The sequence below is a fragment of the Panulirus ornatus genome, chromosome 11, assembly GCF_036320965.1.
Source record: "Panulirus ornatus isolate Po-2019 chromosome 11, ASM3632096v1, whole genome shotgun sequence".
NCBI classification, from domain to species: domain Eukaryota; kingdom Metazoa; phylum Arthropoda; class Malacostraca; order Decapoda; family Palinuridae; genus Panulirus; species Panulirus ornatus.
In genome coordinates this window covers 46,599,270-46,619,532 of record NC_092234.1, presented here as the reverse complement: position 1 = coordinate 46,619,532, position 20,263 = coordinate 46,599,270, and the positions used below count along the sequence as shown (strand labels likewise).

Sequence of the window (20,263 nt, the reverse complement as noted above, 5' to 3'; positions counted from 1 at the left end):
TTTTTAGCTAAAAATTACCCTGGACTATTACCTGAAATGTTCGATGTTTTTCTCATGATAATCGATTTGCCACACAATCTCACTGTAAGGAATTGTTTTCATGCTGATTATGAGTTTGAGGTGAAATGTTGTTTGGCGGTTTTTATGACTTGTAATTAAGTCGTTAAATATTCAATATTTTAAAGTATTCTGATGACTCGCTTCATATGTATTGGGTATGTATTTCTTATATGAATCATTACGAGACATTTTGTATGATTATTTGATGAATAAAATTGTTTGAGTAGGTTTTATTTTGATTTTGAAACAAAAAGATTTTTTTAGCTAAAAATTACCCTGGACTATTACCTGGAATTTTCGTTTTTTCTCACGAAATCGATTTGCCTCAAGGTCTCACTCTAAGGAATAATTTTCATGCTGATTACGAATTTGAGGTTGAAATAGTATTTGGGGGTATTTATGACTTGTAATTAAGTTATTAAATAATCAAAATTTTTTAAGGTTTTCTGAAACTCGCTTCATATTTATTGGGTATGTATTTCCCTAGATGAATCATTGAGATATTTTCTATGATTATTTGATGTATAGAATTGTTTGATTAGGTTTTCTTTTGATTTTGAGACAAAAAGATTTTTGAGCTAAAAATTACCCTGGACTATTACCTGCAATTTTCAATGTTTTTTCCATGAAAATTGATTTGCCCCGAAATCTCACTGCAAGGAATAGTTTTCATGCTGATTTCGAATTTGGGGTTGAAATATTGTTTGGTCGTTTTTTTGACTCGTAATTAAGCCATTAAATAATCACAATATTGTAAGGTTTTCTGATGACTCTCTTCATATTTATTGGTTATGTATTTCCTAGATGAATCATTATGAGATATTTTCTATGATTATTTGATGCATAGAATTGTTTGATTAGGTTTTCTTTTGATTTTGAAAGAAAAAGATTTTTGAGCCAAAAATTACCCTGGACTATTACCTGTAGTTTTCGATGTTTTTTTCATGAAAATTGATTTGTCTGAAAATCTCACTGCAAGGAATAGTTTTCATGCTGATTGCAAATTTGAGGTTGAAATATTGTTTGGCGGTTTTTATGACTTGTGATTAAGTCGTTAAATAATCACAATATAGTAAGGTTTTCTGATGACTTGCTACATATTTATTGGGTATGTATTTCCTATATGAATCATTACAAGATATTTTCTATGATTACTTGATGAATAGAATTGTTTGATTAGGTTTTCTTTTGATTTTGAAAGAAAAAGATTTTTGAGCTTAAAATTACCGTGGACTATTACCTGGAAATTTTGATTTTTTTCTCACGGAAATTGATTTGCCTCAAAATCTCACTCTCAGGAATAATTTTCATGCTGATTACGAATTTGTGGTTGAAATATTGTTTGGTGGTTTTATGACTCTTATTTAAGTCGTTAAATAATCACAATTTTTTAAGGTTATCTGATGACTTGCTTTATATTTATTGCATATGTATCGCCTAGATGAATCATTATGAGATAATTTCTATGATTATTTGTTGTATAGAATTGTTTGATTAGGTTTTCATTTGATTTTAAGACAAAAAGATTTTTTAGCTAAAAATTACCCTGGACTATTACCTGAAATGTTCGATGTTTTTCTCATGATAATCGATTTGCCACACAATCTCACTGTAAGGAATTGTTTTCATGCTGATTGTGAATTTGAGGTGAAATGTTGTTTGGCGGTTTTTATGACTCGTAATTAAGTCGTTAAATATTCAATATTTTAAAGTATTCTGATGACTCGCTTCATATTTATTGGGTATGTATTTCTTATATGAATCATTACGAGACATTTTGTATGATTATTTGATGAATAGAATTGAGTAGGTTTTATTTTGATTTTGAAACAAAAAGATTTTTTTAGCTAAAAATTACCCTGGACTATTACCTGGAATTTTCGTTTTTTCTCACGAAATTGATTTGCCTCAAAATCTCACTCTAGGAATAGTTTTCATGCTGATTTCGAATTTCAGGTTAAAATATTGTTTGGTCATTTTTTTTACTTGTAATTAAGCCGTTAAATAATCACAATATTGCAAGGGTTTCTGATGAGTTGCTTCATATTTATTGGGTATGTATTGCCAAGATGAATCATTGAGATATTTTCTATGATTGTTTGATGTAGAGAATTGTTTGATTAGGTTTTCTTTTGATTTTGAGACAAAGATTTTTGAGCAAAAGATTAAATCTCCCTGTACAATTACCTGCAATTTTTTTTTTTCATGAAAATAGATTTGCATCAAAATGTCACTGTAAGGAATAATTTTCATGCTTATTATGAATTTGTGGTTGAAATATTTTGTGGTTTATATACTTTTAAGTCGTTAAATAATCACAATTTTGTTTGATATGTATTTTGTAGCTGAATCATTGAGATATTTTCTATGATTATTTGATGTATAGAATTGTTTGGTTAGGTTTCATTTTGATTTTGTAATAAGATTTTTCAGCTAAGAATCACCTTGGACAATTTCTGCAATTTTCGATTATTTTCTCATGAAGATAGATTCCCCCCAAAATTTCACTGTAAGGAATAGTTTTCATGCTGATTCTGAATTTGAGGTTGAAATATTGTTTAGCATTTTATTACTTGTAATTATCGTTAAATAATTACAATATTGTAAGGTTTTATGATGAATCGCTTCATATTTATTGGGTATATATTGCCTAGATGAATCATTGAGATTTTCTACAGTTACTTGATGTATAGGATTGCTTGATTAGGTTTTCTTTTGATTTTGAGATAAAAATATTTCTGAGCTTAAAATCACCTGCAATTTTTAATGTTTTTCTCCTAATTATCGATCTGCCTCAAAATCTCACTGTAAGGAATAGTTTTCATGCTGATTACAAATTTGAGGTTGAAATATTGTTTGGCTATTTTTATGACTCTTTATTAAGTTGTTAGATAATCACAATTTTTTAAGGTTTTCTGATGACTCGCTTCAAATTTATTGGTTATGTATTTCCTAGATGAATCATTATGAGATATTTTCTATGATTATTTGATGTATAGAATTGTTTGATTAGGTTTTCTTTTGATTTTGTAAGAAAACGATTTTTGAGCTAAATCTTACCCTGGACTATTACCTGCAGTTTTCGATGTTTTTTTCATGAAAATCGTTTTGTCTGAAAATCTCACTGCAAGGAATAGTTTTCATGCTGATTACGAATTTGAGGTTGAAATATTGTTTGGCGGTTTATATGACTTGTAATTAAGTCGTTAAATAATCACAATATAGTAAGGTTTTCTGATGACTTGCTACATATTTATTGAGTATGTATTTCCTATATGAATCTTTACGAGATATTTTATATGATTATTTGATGAACAGAATTGTTTGATTAGGTTTTATTTTGATTTTGAAAGAAAAAGATTTTTGAGCTTAAAATTTTGATTTTTTTCTCACGGAAATTGATTTGCCTCAAAATCTCACTCTAAGGAATAATTTTCATGCTGATTACGAATTTGAGGTTGAAATAGTAATTGGGGATTTTTATGACTTGTAATTGTTATTAAATAATCAAAATTTTTTAAGGTTTTCTGATGACTCGCTGCTTCATATTTATTGGGTATGTATTTCCCTAGATGAATCATTATGCGATATTTTCTATGATTATTTGATGTACAGAATTGATTAGGTTTTCTTTTGATTTTGAGACAAAAATTTTTGAGCTAAAAATTACCCTGGACTATTAAAAAAAAAAAAAAAAATTTTTGAGCTAAAAATTACCCTGGACTATTACCTGCAATTTTCAATGTTTTTTCCATGAAAATTGATTTGCCCCAAAATCTCACTGCAAGGAATAGTTTTCATGCTGATTACAAATTTGAGGTTGAAATATTGTTTGGTGGTTTTTATGACTCTTAATTAAGCCGTTAAATAATCAATATTGTATTTATATACATGTGTTTATGGGTGGTTTGGGCCATTCTTTCGTCTGTTTCCTTGCGCTACCTCGCTAACGCGGGAGGCAGTGAAAAAGTAAAATTAATAAATAGATATATAGAATGTAATATGGAAATAAGCTGTTAAATGATGACAGTTTTTAAAGATTTTCTGTTAACTCATTTCATATTTATTGGGTATCTAATGTCTAGAGAAAACATTGAGATATTTTCCATGATTATTTGAAATATAGAATGTTTGTTTATTTTATTGAACTTTGAAACAAAAAGATTTTTGGGCTAAAATTACCCTTATTGCCAGAAAAGATATAACTTTCATTGCTAAAAGTGTAATACAAAAGGTTTTGTTGATATTTTATGGTGATGTACTGGTAATTCATCTTAGCACTACCTTGCTAATTTAGGAAATTGTGAACATATGAAAAGCTGGAAATTAATTTTAATTACCTAATATGTATATTAAGGAATGTATGTGTCGGATACAGACACTGCACCTTGTGTCAGTGTTCAGATATTAATAGGAAAGGTCAATTAGATAGTTTTATTTTTTGGGTAATTGCCACTTTTTGGGAACCAGTCTTTGATATAGCTGCACAGTAAAGGGTTTGAAGTGATAAAGTGACTAACTTTGTAAGTGGGAGCACAAATCTCATTTAATGAATTAACTTAGTGTCTAGTTTTCAAAGTATAGTATGTAAAGGACTTATTATGAATGTTGAAGTTCTTGCTTCACTTTTAGCATAATGGGCGTGTGTAGAGGATATGTGTGAGTGATGTTGCAGAGGCTGTACTTGATACACCCCATGAAATTAGAAATAGAGAAATTATGATAGATAGTATGATATAGAAAATTCCTTACCTAGAAATAAAGGTCAGTAGCATGGTATAGAGTATCCTTTAACCCAGGAGTAATAAGACTTACTACTAGTATAAGATTTAGAATTTAGAATGAAGCAGAATTGATAATTTTCTCTTCACAGGAATTGATGAAGCATGGTGTGCATGATGTGGTTCGAGTTTGTGAACCAACTTACAAAACAGATGAACTGAAGCAGGCGGGAATTTCTGTGATGGACTTGGTGTTTGATGATGGAACATTTCCTCCTGCTGAGGTGAGGAGTGCTTTTACATTTTGCTACTGTATGATGGTTGTTTCCTTGCGCTACCTCGCAAACGCGGGAGACAGCGACAAAGTATAAAAAAAAAAAAAAAAAAAAATGATGGTTGAGTATTAGCGTTTCTGATGAAACCTGGTATTGCTTACTCTTACTTTGTATGGAGCAGTTGATTGCAGCAAGTTATTATTTTGATAATCCCATTTTGTGTATGGTATGAATTGGATGAAACTGTGTAGGAATGGACTTGTTAGAAGTGAAGGGAACAAGGGAGATGGAAGGATTAAGTGAAAAAGATTTTGTGCAGTTGTGGCCTGGACATGCAGGAGGGTAAAAGTCATACACAGAATAGAGTGCATTGGAATGATGTAGTATACTGTGGTCAACATGCTATCATTGGAATGAACCAGAGTATGTGAAACGTCCAGGGTAAACCATAGAAAGGTCTGTGGGGCTTGGAAATGAATAAGGAGCTGTGGTTTTGGTATATTACACAACAGCTTGTGTATGGATGTGGCCTTTCTTCGTCTGTTTCCTGGCTCTACCTTGCTAATGTAGGGGCGGCAATCGGATGTTGAGGAGAGGAAGAAAATGTATGATTTTTTTTGTTTCTTGCATTTGTACTGTTTTTGTTGGGCAGGATGACATCGGAAATTGATGATGATGAGCAAATCAGTGAGTACTATTTGTATATTCATAAATTTTATACTCGATCAAACCACCTCACACCACACATTGTCCTCAAACATCTCATTTCCAGCACATCCATCCTCCTGTGCACAACTCTATCCATAGCCCACGCCTCGCAACCATACAACATTGTTGGAACCATTATTCCTTCAAACATACCCATTTTTGCTTTCCGAGATAATGTTCTCGACTTCCACACATTCTTCAAGGCTCCCAGGATTTTCGCCCCCTCTCCCACCCTATGATCCACTTCCGCTTCCATGGTTCCATCCGCTGCCAGATCCACTCCCAGATATCTAAAACACTTTACTTCCTCCAGTTTTTCTCCATTCAAACTTACTTCCCAATTGACTTGACCCTCAACCCTACTGTACCTAATTACCTTGCTCTTATTCACATTTACTCTTAACTTTCTTCTTTCACACACTTTACCAAACTCAGTCACCAGCTTCTGCAGTTTCTCACATGAATCAGCCACCAGCGCTGTATCATCAGCGAACAACAACTGACTCACTTCCCAAGGTCTCTCATCCCCAACAGACTTCATACTTGCCCCTCTTTCCAAAACTCTTGCATTTACCTCCCTAACAACCCCATCCATAAACAAATTAAACAACCATGGAGACATCACACACCCCTGCCGCAAACCTACATTCACTGAGAACCAATCACTTTCCTCTCTTCCTACACGTACACATGCCTTACATCCTCGATAAAAACTTTTCACTGCTTCTAACAACTTGCCTCCCACACCATATATTCTTAATACCTTCCACAGAGCATCTCTATCAACTCTATCATATGCCTTCTCCAGATCCATAAATGCTACATACAAATCCATTTGCTTTTCTAAGTATTTCTCACATACATTCTTCAAAGCAAACACCTGATCCACACATCCTCTACCACTTCTGAAACCACACTGCTCTTCCCCAATCTGATGCTCTGTACATGCCTTCACCCTCTCAATCAATACCCTCCCATATAATTTACCATATATATATATATATATATATATATATATATATATATATATATATATATATATATCTTTCTTTTAAACTATTCGAAATTTCCCGCATCAGCGAGGTAGCGTTAAGAACAGAGGACTGGGCCTTTTTTGGAATATCCTCACCTGGCCCCCTCTGTTCCTTCTTTTGGAAAATTAAAAAAAAAATGAGAGGGGAGGATTTCCAGCCCCCCGCTCCCTCCCCTTTTAGTCGCCTTCTACGACACGAAGGAAATACGTGGGAAGTATTCTTAATCCCCTATCCCCAGGGATAATATATATATATATATATATATATATATATATATATATATATATATATATATATATATATATATATATATATATATATATACTCAGATATATACATATATACACATGTACATAATTCATATTTGCTGCCTTTATTCATTCCTGTCACCACCCCGCCACACATGAAATGACCTCCCCCTCCCCCCCGCATGCAATGTAGTGCTAGGAAAAGTCAACAAAGGCCACATTAGTTCACAGTCTCTACCTGTCATGAGACTGAGAGTGAGTGAGGAAAGATTGATAAAAGGATGTATGTGTTAGAGGTGTAGGGAAGAAGGAGAAGCGGGAGACCAAATTGGAGGTGGAAGGATGGAGTGATAAAGATTTTGAGTGATTGGGGCCTGAACTTGCAGGAGGATGAAAGGCGTGTGAGGAATAGATTGAATTGGAATGATGTGGTATACCGGGGTGGATGTGCTGTCAGTGGATTGAATCAAGGCATGTGGAGCATATGGGGTAAACCATGGAAAGGTCTGTGAGATGTGGAAAGGAAGCTGTGGTTTCAGTGCATTGTACATGACAGCCAGAGACTGAATATGAACGAATGTGGCTTTTTTTTTCTCTTTTCGTTCCTGGCGCTATCTCACTTGGGCAGGGGCTATTTCATGCATGGCAGGGTGGTGACAGGAATGGATGAAGGTAGCAAATATGAATATGTACGTGTATCAATGAGGGTGAAGGCATGTACAGAGCATCAGATTGGGGAAGAGCAGTGTGGTTTCAGAAGTGGTAGAGGATGTGTGGATCAGGTGTTTGCTTTGAAGAATGTATGTGAGAAATACTTAGAAAAGCAAATGGATTTGTATGTAGCATTTATGGATCTGGAGAAGGCATATGCTAGAGTTGATAGAGATGCTCTGTGGAAGGTATTAAGAATATATGGTGTGGGAGGAAAGTTGTTAGAAGCAGTGAAAAGTTTTTATCGAGGATGTAAGGCATGTGTACGTGTAGGAAGAGAGGAAAGTGATTGGTTCTCAGTGAATGTAGGTTTGCGGCAGGGGTGTGTGATGTCTCCATGGTTGTTTAATTTGTTTATGGATGGGGTTGTTAGGGAGGTAAATGCAAGAGTTTTGGAAAGAGGGGCAAGTATGAAGTCTGTTGGGGATGAGAGACCTTGGGAAGTGAGTCAGTTGTTGTTCGCTGATGATACAGCGCTGGTGGCTGATTCATGTGAGAAACTGCAGAAGCTGGTGACTGAGTTTGGAAAAGTGTGTGGAAGAAGAAATTTAAGAGTAAATGTGAATAAGAGCAAGGTTATTAGGTACAGTAGGGTTGAGGGTCAAGTCAATTGGGGGGTGAGTTTGAATGGAGAAAAACTGGAGGAAGTGAAGTGTTTTAGATATCTGGGAGTGGATCTGGCAGCGGATGGAACCATGGAAGCGGAAGTGGATCATAGGGTGGGGGAGGGGGCGAAAATTCTGGGGGCCTTGAAGAATGTGTGGAAGTCGAGAACATTATCTCGGAAAGCAAAAATGGGTATGTTTGAAGGAATAGTGGTTCCAACAATGTTGTATGGTTGCGAGGCGTGGGCTATGGATAGAGTTGTGCGCAGGAGGATGGATGTGCTGGAAATGAGATGTTTGAGGACAATGTGTGGTGTGAGGTGGTTTGATCGAGTGAGTAACGTAAGGGTAAGAGAGATGTGTGGAAATAAAAAGAGCGTGGTTGAGAGAGCAGAAGAGGGTGTTTTGAAGTGGTTTGGGCACATGGAGAGGATGAGTGAGGAAAGATTGACCAAGAGGATATATGTGTCGGAGGTGGAGGGAACAAGAAGAGGGAGACCAAATTGGAGGTGGAAAGATGGAGTGAAAAAGATTTTGTGTGATCGGGGCCTGAACATGCAGGAGGGTGAAAGGAGGGCAAGGAATAGATTGAATTGGAGCGATGTGGTATACCGGGGTTGACGTGCTGTCAGTGGATTGAAGCAGGGCATGTGAAGCGTCTGGGGTAAACCATGGAAAGCTGTGTAGGTATGTATATTTGCGTGTGTGGACGTATGTATATACATGTGTATGGGGGGGGGGGGTTGGGCCATTTCTTTCGTCTGTTTCCTTGCGCTACCTCGCAAACGCGGGAGACAGCGACAAAGTATAATAAATAAAATAAATAATCAATGTATATGTATGTATCCGTTGAAATGTATATGTGCATGTGTGGACATTTATGTATATATATTTGTGTGTGGATGGGTTGGGTCATTCCTCGTCTGTTTCCTCGTGATACCTTGCTGGCGCGGGAGAAGGCAATTAAGTGTAATATAAATAAATATGAATATATATATAGATATATACATATATATGTGTGTGTGTGTATGTGAGTGAATGTGCCTTTCTTTCTTTGTTTCCTGGCACTGCCTCACTAACACAGGAAAGACGATCAAGTATGAAGAATAGTGATATGTATGTTTTACCGATATTTGAATTGCCAATTTCCAGATAGTTGATGAGTGGCTGGGATTGTTGCGTCGCCGTCACCGTGAAGACCCAGGATGCACTGTGGCTGTTCATTGTGTGGCTGGTCTTGGTCGTGCTCCTGTGCTTGTTGCAATTGCACTCATTGAGCTTGGACAACGCTATGAGGATGCTGTTGAACTCATTAGACAGTAAGTTTTTTTTTTATGAAACATAACCAGATTGATTTGATTCATCAGACCCCCAGGATAAGGTATGATTTTCATCCTGAATACAAATGTGGGTTTGAGATATTGTTTGGTAGTCTTTATGACCTGTAATTAAGTCATTGAATAATAACTTTCAAAGATTTTTATGATTTGCTTCATTTTTATAGGGTATCTATTGCCTAGGGGAAGCATCATGAGATATTTTGCATGATTATTAGAGATGCAGAATTGTTTTATGTTCCATTTCAATTTTCAGACAAAGGTTTTTGGGCTAAAACTACCCTGCATTTTTTTTTTTCGGAGAAAGATTTAAATCTGGTCAAAATCTTTGTATAAGGAATAGTTTTCATTCTGAATACGAATCTGGTTTTGAAATATTGTTTCGCGGTCTTTACAGCCTGTAATTAAGTCATTAAAAGATTACAGTGTGAAAAGTTTTGTGATTCACTTCGTATATATTGGGTATCTGTTGGCTAAGGGAAGCATGGAGATATTTTCCATGATTTTTTCAAGTGAAGAAGCATTTTCATTAATTGTAAATTTTGAAAGAAATAGTCTGAACTATTACCTGCAATTTTTGCTTTTTTTCTTAGGGAAACAGTTTTGTGAAAACCTCAGTATTAGAAATATGTTTCATGCTGAATACAAATCTGGGAAATAGATTTGTCAAAATCTTTGTATAAGGAATAGTTTTCATGCTTAGCTTATTACATATCTAGGTTTGAAATATTGTTTGGTGGTGTTTACTGCCTGTAATTAAGTCATTAAATAATTTCAGCTTTGAAAGATTTTCTGATCGTTTCATATTTGTTGGGATCTATTGGCTAAGGGTAGCATTATATTTTCAATGATTATTTGAAGTGAAGGAATGTTTGGTATATTTCAACTCTAAAAGCAAAATTTTTTGGAGGGCAAAAAATGCCCTGAACTATTGCCTGTAATATTTGGAATTTTTTCAAGGAAAAAATTTCTAGTTTGGTTTCCCCCTGGTCCTTGTCCCCTCCTTTTCTTATATTTATTCTCTTTGTCATCCTCTCCTCACTCATTCATTCTTTATGTTTATACTTTCAGCACATCCTCTTCAGCTTTTTCCACTATACTTTTTTTTTTTTGTTAATCACCACTCTTTTCTCATACCCCATCTCTCACATCGCATTGTCTTTAAACATTTAATTTTTAACACATTCACCTCTGTATGTTCTCATCTACAGCCCATGCCATGTCCACTCCCAGTTATTCAAGACTTTTTTTTTTCAATTAATAAGTGCTAACCTGATAACCATGTGTTTATTCACAATTGCTCAACTTTTGGCAGTTTCTTGCATGAATATTCACTGCTACCAGTGTTATTTCATCTACAAATATTAACTGACTCACCTCCCAAGCATCCCCATCCCTGCTAGACTGAAAACCTACCACTTTACCCAAAACTCTCATATTCTCTTCCTTCACCATCCAGTCCACAAACAGTTGAAACTGCCATGGTGACATCATGCACCCACAGCTTCCACAGACCCACCTTCACCTGGAAGCACTTAGCCCCTCTTTTTACTAGCATAAATTGTATATTCTTATAGCAAAATTTCCTTCCTGCTCTAATAACTTCATTCTCACAACATATATTTGTAACAACCCAAAAGCATCCTTGTCATAACTATAATAAGCTTTTTCCAGATCTATAAATGCCACATAAAAATCTTAAAAAACATTCTTCAAAGCAAGTACCTGATCATCACATCTTCCATTCCTAAAACCATGTTGTGTCTCTGATCTGATGCTCAGTGCATGCCACCACCCGCTCATTCCTTACTCTCCCACTCATCATACTAGGTTTAATTTGAGCCTTTGCTTTTATTCCTTGATGTAGTGACACTGTACTGGCATTCTGCCAATCCTCAGATTCCTCACCATGTTTCATACCATGAAAATCCTGATGAGCCAATAAACCTATCGTTTCTTACAAAATTCAACAGCATTACTGCTCACCCCAACTGCCTAATCACATATACACAAGGCTTTCATCACTTCCTTTCTTCCCAAATAACTTACCATAACACTCCCATTTTGCATACCTCCCTGACCCCAACAGTCCTTCAGAATATTTATTCCCAACACTTCACTTCATCTTTGCCTCTTACTGCTCCCCATTTGCTTCCTTCATGTATGTTTCTATTTGTTCTCTTAGCTTCATTTACTTTTTGACATTACATGCTCAACCTTTCAAGGTATCTCCACACAAACCTCTTTTCCAAGCTTTCAGTTGTTCACCCATATCATTTCCTCTTTTCTGATATCCTCTTCAAATTTTTACTTTTGCATCTACCAAGTAATAATCAGGCAATCCCACCAGCTTATTGTCTTAGCATATTCACATCTAAAAGTGTTTATTTTGCATGCCAATCGATTAGCATGTAATCCAGTAATTCCTGTTTATCATCTTTCCCATTCACCCATGTTTGCTGTTATGTTGCACTTGATACCAAGTATTCCCAATCGCCAGTCCTTTTTCAGCACACAACAATGCCATTTTCAGTCATGTTGCTGAATACTATATGCCCTCCAGTTACCCTCATCTGCCTTAAAGACTTTCTCATTCAAATCATCCATCCATAATTCTGATCTCTAACATAAGAACTGCTAACTCACCCATTGAACTCCTCACAAAACATGTCTGTATTCCTTTGCCTCCACATGGCCAGGTGCATATGCACTAATAATTACCCACATCTCATAATTCACTATCATTTTTGCCACATCACTTCTTACACTCTGACAAATCACACATTGTCAAACTCTCACTGTGACACTAACCTCTGACTTGACCCCGAATACATTCTCAAAACATGTTGTCCCCTTTATCATTGACTTTTTTTTTCTTTTACTAAGAGCTTGAACATCTGGTTCCTTTCCTCAAACATACTGCCTGTATCTCCCTTCATATCATCTTTGTTACACCCACAAACATTGACGCTCCAGCTTAAGACTTCGAGGATGAGCATTCCTTGTTGGCTGCTGCTTCTGTTCCAGCTTTCTGTATATGTATTTATCTATATCTCTGATGCCAGTTCCAATTGGAACTCCCTCAGAGGGGTGGCCATGGCAACAGTCTCCATAACTAAAGAACTTTGGTGCTGCTTCTTAGCCTTTAGTGCCTCACCCTTAGCAGGCCACTGGGAGAGGGCAAGCCAAGCACAGTGTTTGCAAAGGCTCCTACTTGATATTCCAAATGACTTTTACTATCTAATGCTCCTAGCTATTACTACTACCTAATGTTTCAACCTAACGCTACTCCCCAAATGTTCCTACCTACTACTTATATCTACTACTCCTATCACTTTGCCAAAAAGCAGGGCTAGTGCATGGTCACCTCAGGAATGAGCTGCGTGAGTTAAGTATTGTCAAGTGTTATAATGACATGAAATTGTATGTTTGTGGACAAAATGCCATTAGTCCACATCTTAGTGAGGCAGAAAGGAAAGACAGCTACCTGGGACATAGGTGTGCAATTTGACGACCACTGAAGTGCTGGCTTACTAAGCAGATGTCACTAACCCTCTTGATACCCCAGGTGGGTAGTACTGGTAATATACCTTCCTGGTAGTTGGCTGCCTACCAACTACTACCTACTCCATGTATGTGCATATATGTGTGTGTGTGTGTATGATATTTCTTTCATACTATTTGCCATTTCCTGCATTAGCAAGGCAGCTTGAAGAACAGAGGACTGGGCCTTTGAGGGAATATCCTCACCTGGCCCCCTTCTCTGTTCCTCCTTTTGGAAAATTAAAAAAAAGAGAGGGGAGGATTTCCAGCCACCTGCTCCCTCCCCTTTTAGCCACCTTCTACGACACGCAGTGAATACGTGGGAAGTATTCTTTTTCCCCTATCCCCAGGGATAATAATATAATATATATATGTGTGTGTGTGAAATTAAAGTGGGTGTGGGTCAAAGCTCCCGCTCCTACATTTCATAGTTGTCTTCCATGACATGAAGGGAATGTGTTGGAAGAATTCTTTCTGCCCATCCAAGGGAAAACTTCTGAATGCTGCAAAGGATGGAAGTTCATGTGTGAGAGTAAAGGGATTGGATTCAGTGCATATCTTGCTTGTTGAAATATTTTTGTTTTGGCTAATACTACTTTTAGAATAATTATCAATTTTTGTTCATCCAGGATCGACATCAGCCTTGAGTCTAACTTGTAAATATCTCTGTAGTCACTCCATGCATGTTTTTTTATTCTGGCTTGTTTTCATTCATGCCAAGAATAAATGACTGGGACTGTAGGAAGTATCCCCACTTGGCAAATTTAAGACATTTTTAAGGCTTTAAGATCAGTTAGTACTTTAAAAATTTAAGACGTGGTTTTCTTATGTTTTAAACTGAAAAGATAAGAAAATTGAGTATACTTATGTATTAACTTTGGTTACATTTTCCAAAATTTCAGTGTACTTTGCACAGAATGTACTGTAGAGTAATTGTAAGAGTTGTACTTGGAAGGCTGATGTGGTGAATCTTGAAAGGGAGAAAAACTGAAGGTGTATTGAAAGCTATAGTAAACAAAAAGAACGTAGAGTGTGTAAGAAATATATGTGGAGTTCTTATCCCAAATGAAACCCAAATGCATTTAGATCAGGACAGGTAGATAGATGGATGCTTGAATATTATATTTAGAATTATGGGGATGGATGAAGATTATCAGCATATGTGGTGTGAAGGTATAGGAGGTAGGGTGCATTTATGGAAGTCTTACAGTACTGCGGTCTCAAAGCACATGTGGCAGACAATAAATTGGTGTGGAAGATATATAGTAGTATACTTTAATGTACAAGGAGAAATGGTAGACTGGAATAGGTGAATAAATGGAGGACTGATCAGAGCCAGAAATATTTCAGATGGTCTTTGGTTAATGGTTTGGGATTGTATGCTTAGGAATTTTTTTGTGATTGGAGATTGGGTCTCTCATGAATTGGCTTAATATTCAAAATAAAGTAGTAAGAGCACATTATTAGCAAGGACTCTCATGTTTTATTTTTGTCTTTTGTACACGGTTTGAGGTGTACAAGTAAATTGAGAGGCTACATGCACCTATCTACCCTATGGAAGTGGGTATGGAGTTCATGATGACAAATTATTTCCTTTCCATGTAATTAACATTAATATATTTTAAGACACTTTTAAGAATGTAGCTATTAAGTTGAAGTAAAATCTTTTGGGTCATCATGCCACCTTGAAAAATGATAGAAAATATGATAGAAAATATATGAATTCATTTGATTTGGCATCTACTAACTCATCCCCAAACAATTTGCTTTTTTAACATAATCATTGTCTCTTGTTTACTGTATTCATGCTCCATATTTTGTAAACTTCTAATCATGTTTTCATGTTTGCTATTAGCATTACATTTTCTTCCTTCTCACAGGAGGAGAATTTTTGTTAATTCATGGATGTTTCATTTACAGGAAAAGACGAGGAGCTATCAATGCCAAACAGCTGGCTTATTTGGAGAAGTACCGTCCCAAGTCTCGGCTTCGGCTAAAAAATGGCCATAAGACTGGTGCGTGTTGTGTGCAGTAAAGATTAATAAATGAAGTCGTGATAGCGCCTGAATGTTAATTCTTGTTGAGCGTCCTATTGGTTGGTTGCCATGTTGACAATTTAATCATCAGTTTTGTCTTCATATTTCGTCCTTATGCCATTGTTTGCAATGGAATCTTTTTACCCTTATTATACCTTTCAATTTTTGTAAATCAGTTTTTGGTATAGTGTATCTTCTGTTATCCAGACATACAGTTAGACAGGATGCTTAAGAAAAAAAAAAGGACGAAGAAAAGATTAGTAAGTTGGAGCCTGTAAATAGTTTTTAAATGAGGCTCATTCTTTCTCAAAATATGCAAGGGAAGTGAGCTTAAGGAAGAAAGATTGGTTCTGAGAGGTCAGTCACCAACTTGTATTGAGAGAAAGCCTCTTAATATTCCAGATAATTAGTAACAGCAATAGGCATGTATGCTTAACTCCCTCTGTTCTGTTGTAAGGCTCCTATCTGCTAATACAATACTTGAAATTACTGGAATGGTAAATTATCCTTAGTTAAGTGATAATTAAGTACAGGAAGTATGCCTTTAGGCCATGCTACCATGACTGTACTTGGAAAACTCCCCTGCTTTTCTTGTAGGCACAGAGGGGAGGGGGTGGTATCTTGGCTAATGAAACTGCTGTTAATAGCAGGAGACATTTAAAACCCATAAGAATTAGTAAAACTTCTTGTGGATGAGTTTGTGGGTGGCATGAGTAAATTAGCAAAATTTCTAAAACACCTTCAGTAAATCAGTTAGCTTATTTGAGAAATCCATTGTTCAGTTTTTGGGTATTTGATTTAGATGTATTGATTTAACCCAGTAGCATGATTCAATGAAACTTAAATAGAAAATGTGTTGTCGAGACATGGAGTTGCTAACGCGCCCAGGTTGTTTCTGGTCAGATAAATGTGCCTTGACAAGTATGGCAGTTAGCACATATCATGCCCCGACCCCTTTTATTCCTCTGCTCCAGCTGCAGAAGATCACTTCAAACTTTGCATAATTTAAGGATGCAATTTTATATCATGCACTTGTTAGAAACAAAATAGACTTAATGATTTTATTAATATGAATTTACATTGAAATGTAAAATTACTTGCATGGCAGGCCAGCCTTTATATCTCACTGGCTGAATGAAATACAAATTTTACACTTTTAATCATTCTTGGATTCTCTTGAGTTTAAGAAAAGTGAAGAACTGAATATAACTTACAGGGATATGGGGATGGTTTAAATAATTTGTATGCTGCCATTCTTTGCCCCTTTTATTTGTAATCAAATAAACCATTAATGTATAATCAAGAGGTTTATTTTATCATGTTTTTGAATATTAAATTGCAGATTTTTACTACTCAGAGAATTGCAAAAGCATGTGATTATGGCAGAATGTAGGTACATAGTGTATGGAAACATCTCCATTTTTTAAGTCTGTCCCTCTGACAGTTGAAGGCTGGGCACCATAGCGCTAACTGTTAGGCGGATTAAGGATATGTGTATAAAATTTGAATTTAGCCCTTGTGAGCAGTTATCACTATCTTGCCTCAACCCTTCATGTTAAGCATCCTATGCAGCTGAGACCGTGTTGATTACAAATGTAAGTTTTCAAGACTTATTCTTTGTATGATTGAGTAGTGAAAGAGAACAGTGGATAAGTGTGTTTACGGAAGTCTTGGCAGCTTCCGAAGTTCGGTGCTGTTTTGTCTTGTAGGCTTTGGTTAATGATGTGAACAGCTGCTGTTTCACCTACAGGTGTCCTCAGCATTTTTATATTGCTAAAACTTTGGAGAATAATAAGTAGTTGGTGGTATTTATTGGCAACTTGTATTTTTTTTGTTCACCTTCAATATATAGGATGTGCTTATTCATGCAGGCAGTATCAGCCACTGACGATCATTTGTTAGATTCTCTGTATCTTGTGTTATCATACAAGTCAGCCAGCTAGATTGTAGAGGACACTGACAATTTTTAATGACTTAAAACTTCTTATCAAGTATAGATAAGCTTTAGTTGTTGCTGTTTGACATACAATATTAATAGGATATGAGTTTAGTTTTAATGTTTTAATTGAATAAAAATTAAGTAATATCCTTAGTTTTTCACTTCAAAACTGCTACATATTGTTACTGTTGTGAATTTAATCGATTGCTCATTTAGGATATTCAAATCAGTGGATTATTTAGGACTGCATAAGAAAGGATGAAGGTAGGCCTACACTGTACTTCACAGTTTGCCAAGAATGACTTTCCTGCCTCAGCTCTGTAGTTATGTCTACTTACATGGCTGTGAACCTATGCCATACTTTGCTAGCCACAAACACCCTCCCCCTCTTCTAAGGAGTGCATGGAAGATCTGCAAGTTTAAAAGTCTGAATGTTGTATTGCTTTGAAACCTACAGTCAAACCTTGTTTCTTCCAGCCTCAGGGATTGGTAAAATACATAAAGACCTCCACGGCATGTTTTCACACTTTGGTGAACTTTTGTCTGGGGACAAGATTGCCATGATTGAGTTAAAATACACTGGGTTGAACTAACAAGGTCTGAGTGTTTTCTTAGTATGCCAGGGCCAGAGGGAAGAATCTTCACGCCAGGCTGATGCACAAAGCTGGAGATAGTGGCATATGGCATTGTGGTGCCAAAAGCATTATTGTTTTATTACTGACCTCTTGGCTCTGGCATTTGAAGGCCTAGATGTAAAGGAAGAAGCAGTTTCTGAAGTGGGTGAGCAGACATTTTGACTTTGCCTTTGTCAAGTCAAGATTCCTGACCACCTAAAAGAAATTGATTCAACTTCATCTGCTCCTTCAATTTAGTCATCCATGGTGATCACATGCGATGAAGATGGGAACAAATTTTTAAGATAATTTGAATGTTCTTAATTATGTGCAGATGGGTGAGAAAGTTGAAACCACTGAATTGGGGCACCTAGAGCAGGATTTACACAAAAAATGGGATACATGCATCTTAGTTTGGATGTTATGGGAAGGGATATGGCTTTGCAGTAGAGTAGCTATCCCATATTGCAGCTGTGGCTGATGGGAAGTTTAAGATATGCTGCTTTTATGAAGAATGAAGTTAGCTTTATTCAGATGTGTTGGTGAAAATTTCAAGTCCCATTTTCTGTTTAGATTCTTGTAGAAAAGACGAGGTGCTGTGTGCACCCTACAGTAGAATGTAAACAACCTTTTTAGTCATTCGGACAGCCTGTTGTATCTCACCTTGAAGTGTATTTGGTTATGTACATAATTTTTCTAGTTTTTTGTGTTAAGTTTGTGTAAAATTCACCCAAGCAGAAGACTTAGATACATGTGTTGAATTTGCGAATGCCAGAGATTATAACATGGCCCCAGTATTTTCTTCTTGATGTGTATTTTAAGATCTAATGTCTTGTGTATTTTGGATTTGCTGCTCTTCACTTTTAACTTGTGTACTAGACTGAAGAAAAAAATGGCCCTTCACAAACAAGACATTCTATCTATGCCTTTTCTGACAATTTGAGGAGCAGCAGTCTTGGCTATCAGATTTCATGTCCAGAGAAAGATAGACAGTCGGTCATTTTTCGTATTTCAAGTCTTGGCTGAAAGAGAACTTGTGAAATGTCAGCTTTCCTGCAGAAATGTCTAGATGTTTGCATGACAAGCAGGTAGAGTGCACATTCACTAAGCACTTATCTTTCATTGTTCATTATGAACTTGGTCACAGGAAAGCAATTGGATCACTTTCTTTGCTCATAGGATTGTCAGGTGAGTTCCATGTCAATACCTTTCTCACTGGTCAGTCCAGAGCAATTTTTTTTCTTCAGATCATCATATTTGTGCTCTTAACAGCTATGGTGCCTCTTTTTATTCATTGAAGGCCTGCCTTGCATTTTACCATGTATTCAACTATACATACAAGCAGTTTTGTTTTAAAGAGAATTTATATTGCAGTGCATTTGAATTGATATTCATCCCATGCTGATTATCATTAAATTTCTTTGTGATGAGATCTGTAATTGTTGAAGGTTAGTTTTGAATGTAATAAGGGTAATACAAGATGATTTTCCCTTACAGAAATTCAAAACAAAAGTCATTAGTATGGATCTTGTTGCATATGCTTTTCTGCATCACCCCACCTCTCCTCCCCTCCCAAGACAGTTTCCTGGTCAAGTCCCCAAGTGTGGCCACGAGTGTGTAGTGGCCAGCTCGTCATTGTTGCGTTGGTGGCCCGTGCGTCATAGTTGCGCTAGGTGGCTCATGTGTCATCGTTGCGTGGGGCTCCTGGTGGCACCGCTGTGGCATAATTTCTGTAAAGCCCTTGTGGAGTTTGCCAGGCCACACACAGCCTTTGTAAGTGTCTGTATTTTTGGCTAATGATAGCAGTGTGAACTTGTTCATAATAAAATAATGGTTTTTTGGTATAAAGTTGTTTTTATTTCCTTTTTTTTTTTTTTTTTTTTTTTTTTTAGTACCCGCTGAAACTGGGAGGGATAGCATCTTAAATTTATGTAAATGATTGCTTAGAGCTCTCTTTCTTGCCCCATTAGAGCTTAAAGCTATAGCAGCAAAGTAGCTGTAACTTGCTGTATTAAACTTGAACTAACTAAAACACCTGAAAATCACATGGACATTTCTAGGTATTGGTGTCAAGTGAATGTGATGGCAGATTTAAATGACAGTAGTTAAGTACAATGGATAGGATAAGACATTTGCAAACTGAAATTTTTTGAAATGGGTTCTCGTACTGTGACAAATTTCATCAGTTTATCTTCTGCACTACCATAATACCTTTGAATAAATGTCAGCTCACAAATGACCCTCATGTCTTGGAGGGGATAATTTTTTTGGTAAATCAGTGTGCAAGGGTGTTAAGGACACCAAGAATATAATGTTCTAGTTGTAAAAATATTAAGGGACAAACAACATCTGCAATAATACCCTGGAATTTGGCATATCAAAAAAATAGAGCTGAACAAAAAATTTGGAAAGATTATTTGATGTACTCCTTA

General features: G+C 36.1%; 1 protein-coding gene across 7 annotated transcripts in view; it reads left to right on the top strand.

Annotated features, from left to right (window-relative positions):
• Positions 1 to 19,679, top strand: part of PRL-1 (PRL-1 phosphatase) — a 105,865-nt gene extending 86,186 nt beyond the window's left edge. For all 7 annotated transcript variants that reach the window (XM_071666899.1, XM_071666903.1, XM_071666904.1 and 4 more), the window contains 3 exons: positions 4,934 to 5,065; positions 9,515 to 9,681; positions 15,163 to 19,679. In XM_071666899.1, the coding sequence (XP_071523000.1) occupies positions 4,934 to 5,065; positions 9,515 to 9,681; positions 15,163 to 15,277 (414 nt within the window). In that variant the 3' untranslated portion in view covers positions 15,278 to 19,679. The remainder of the gene's footprint in view (positions 1 to 4,933; positions 5,066 to 9,514; positions 9,682 to 15,162) is intronic.
• The last annotated feature ends 584 nt before the right edge of the window (positions 19,680 to 20,263 follow it).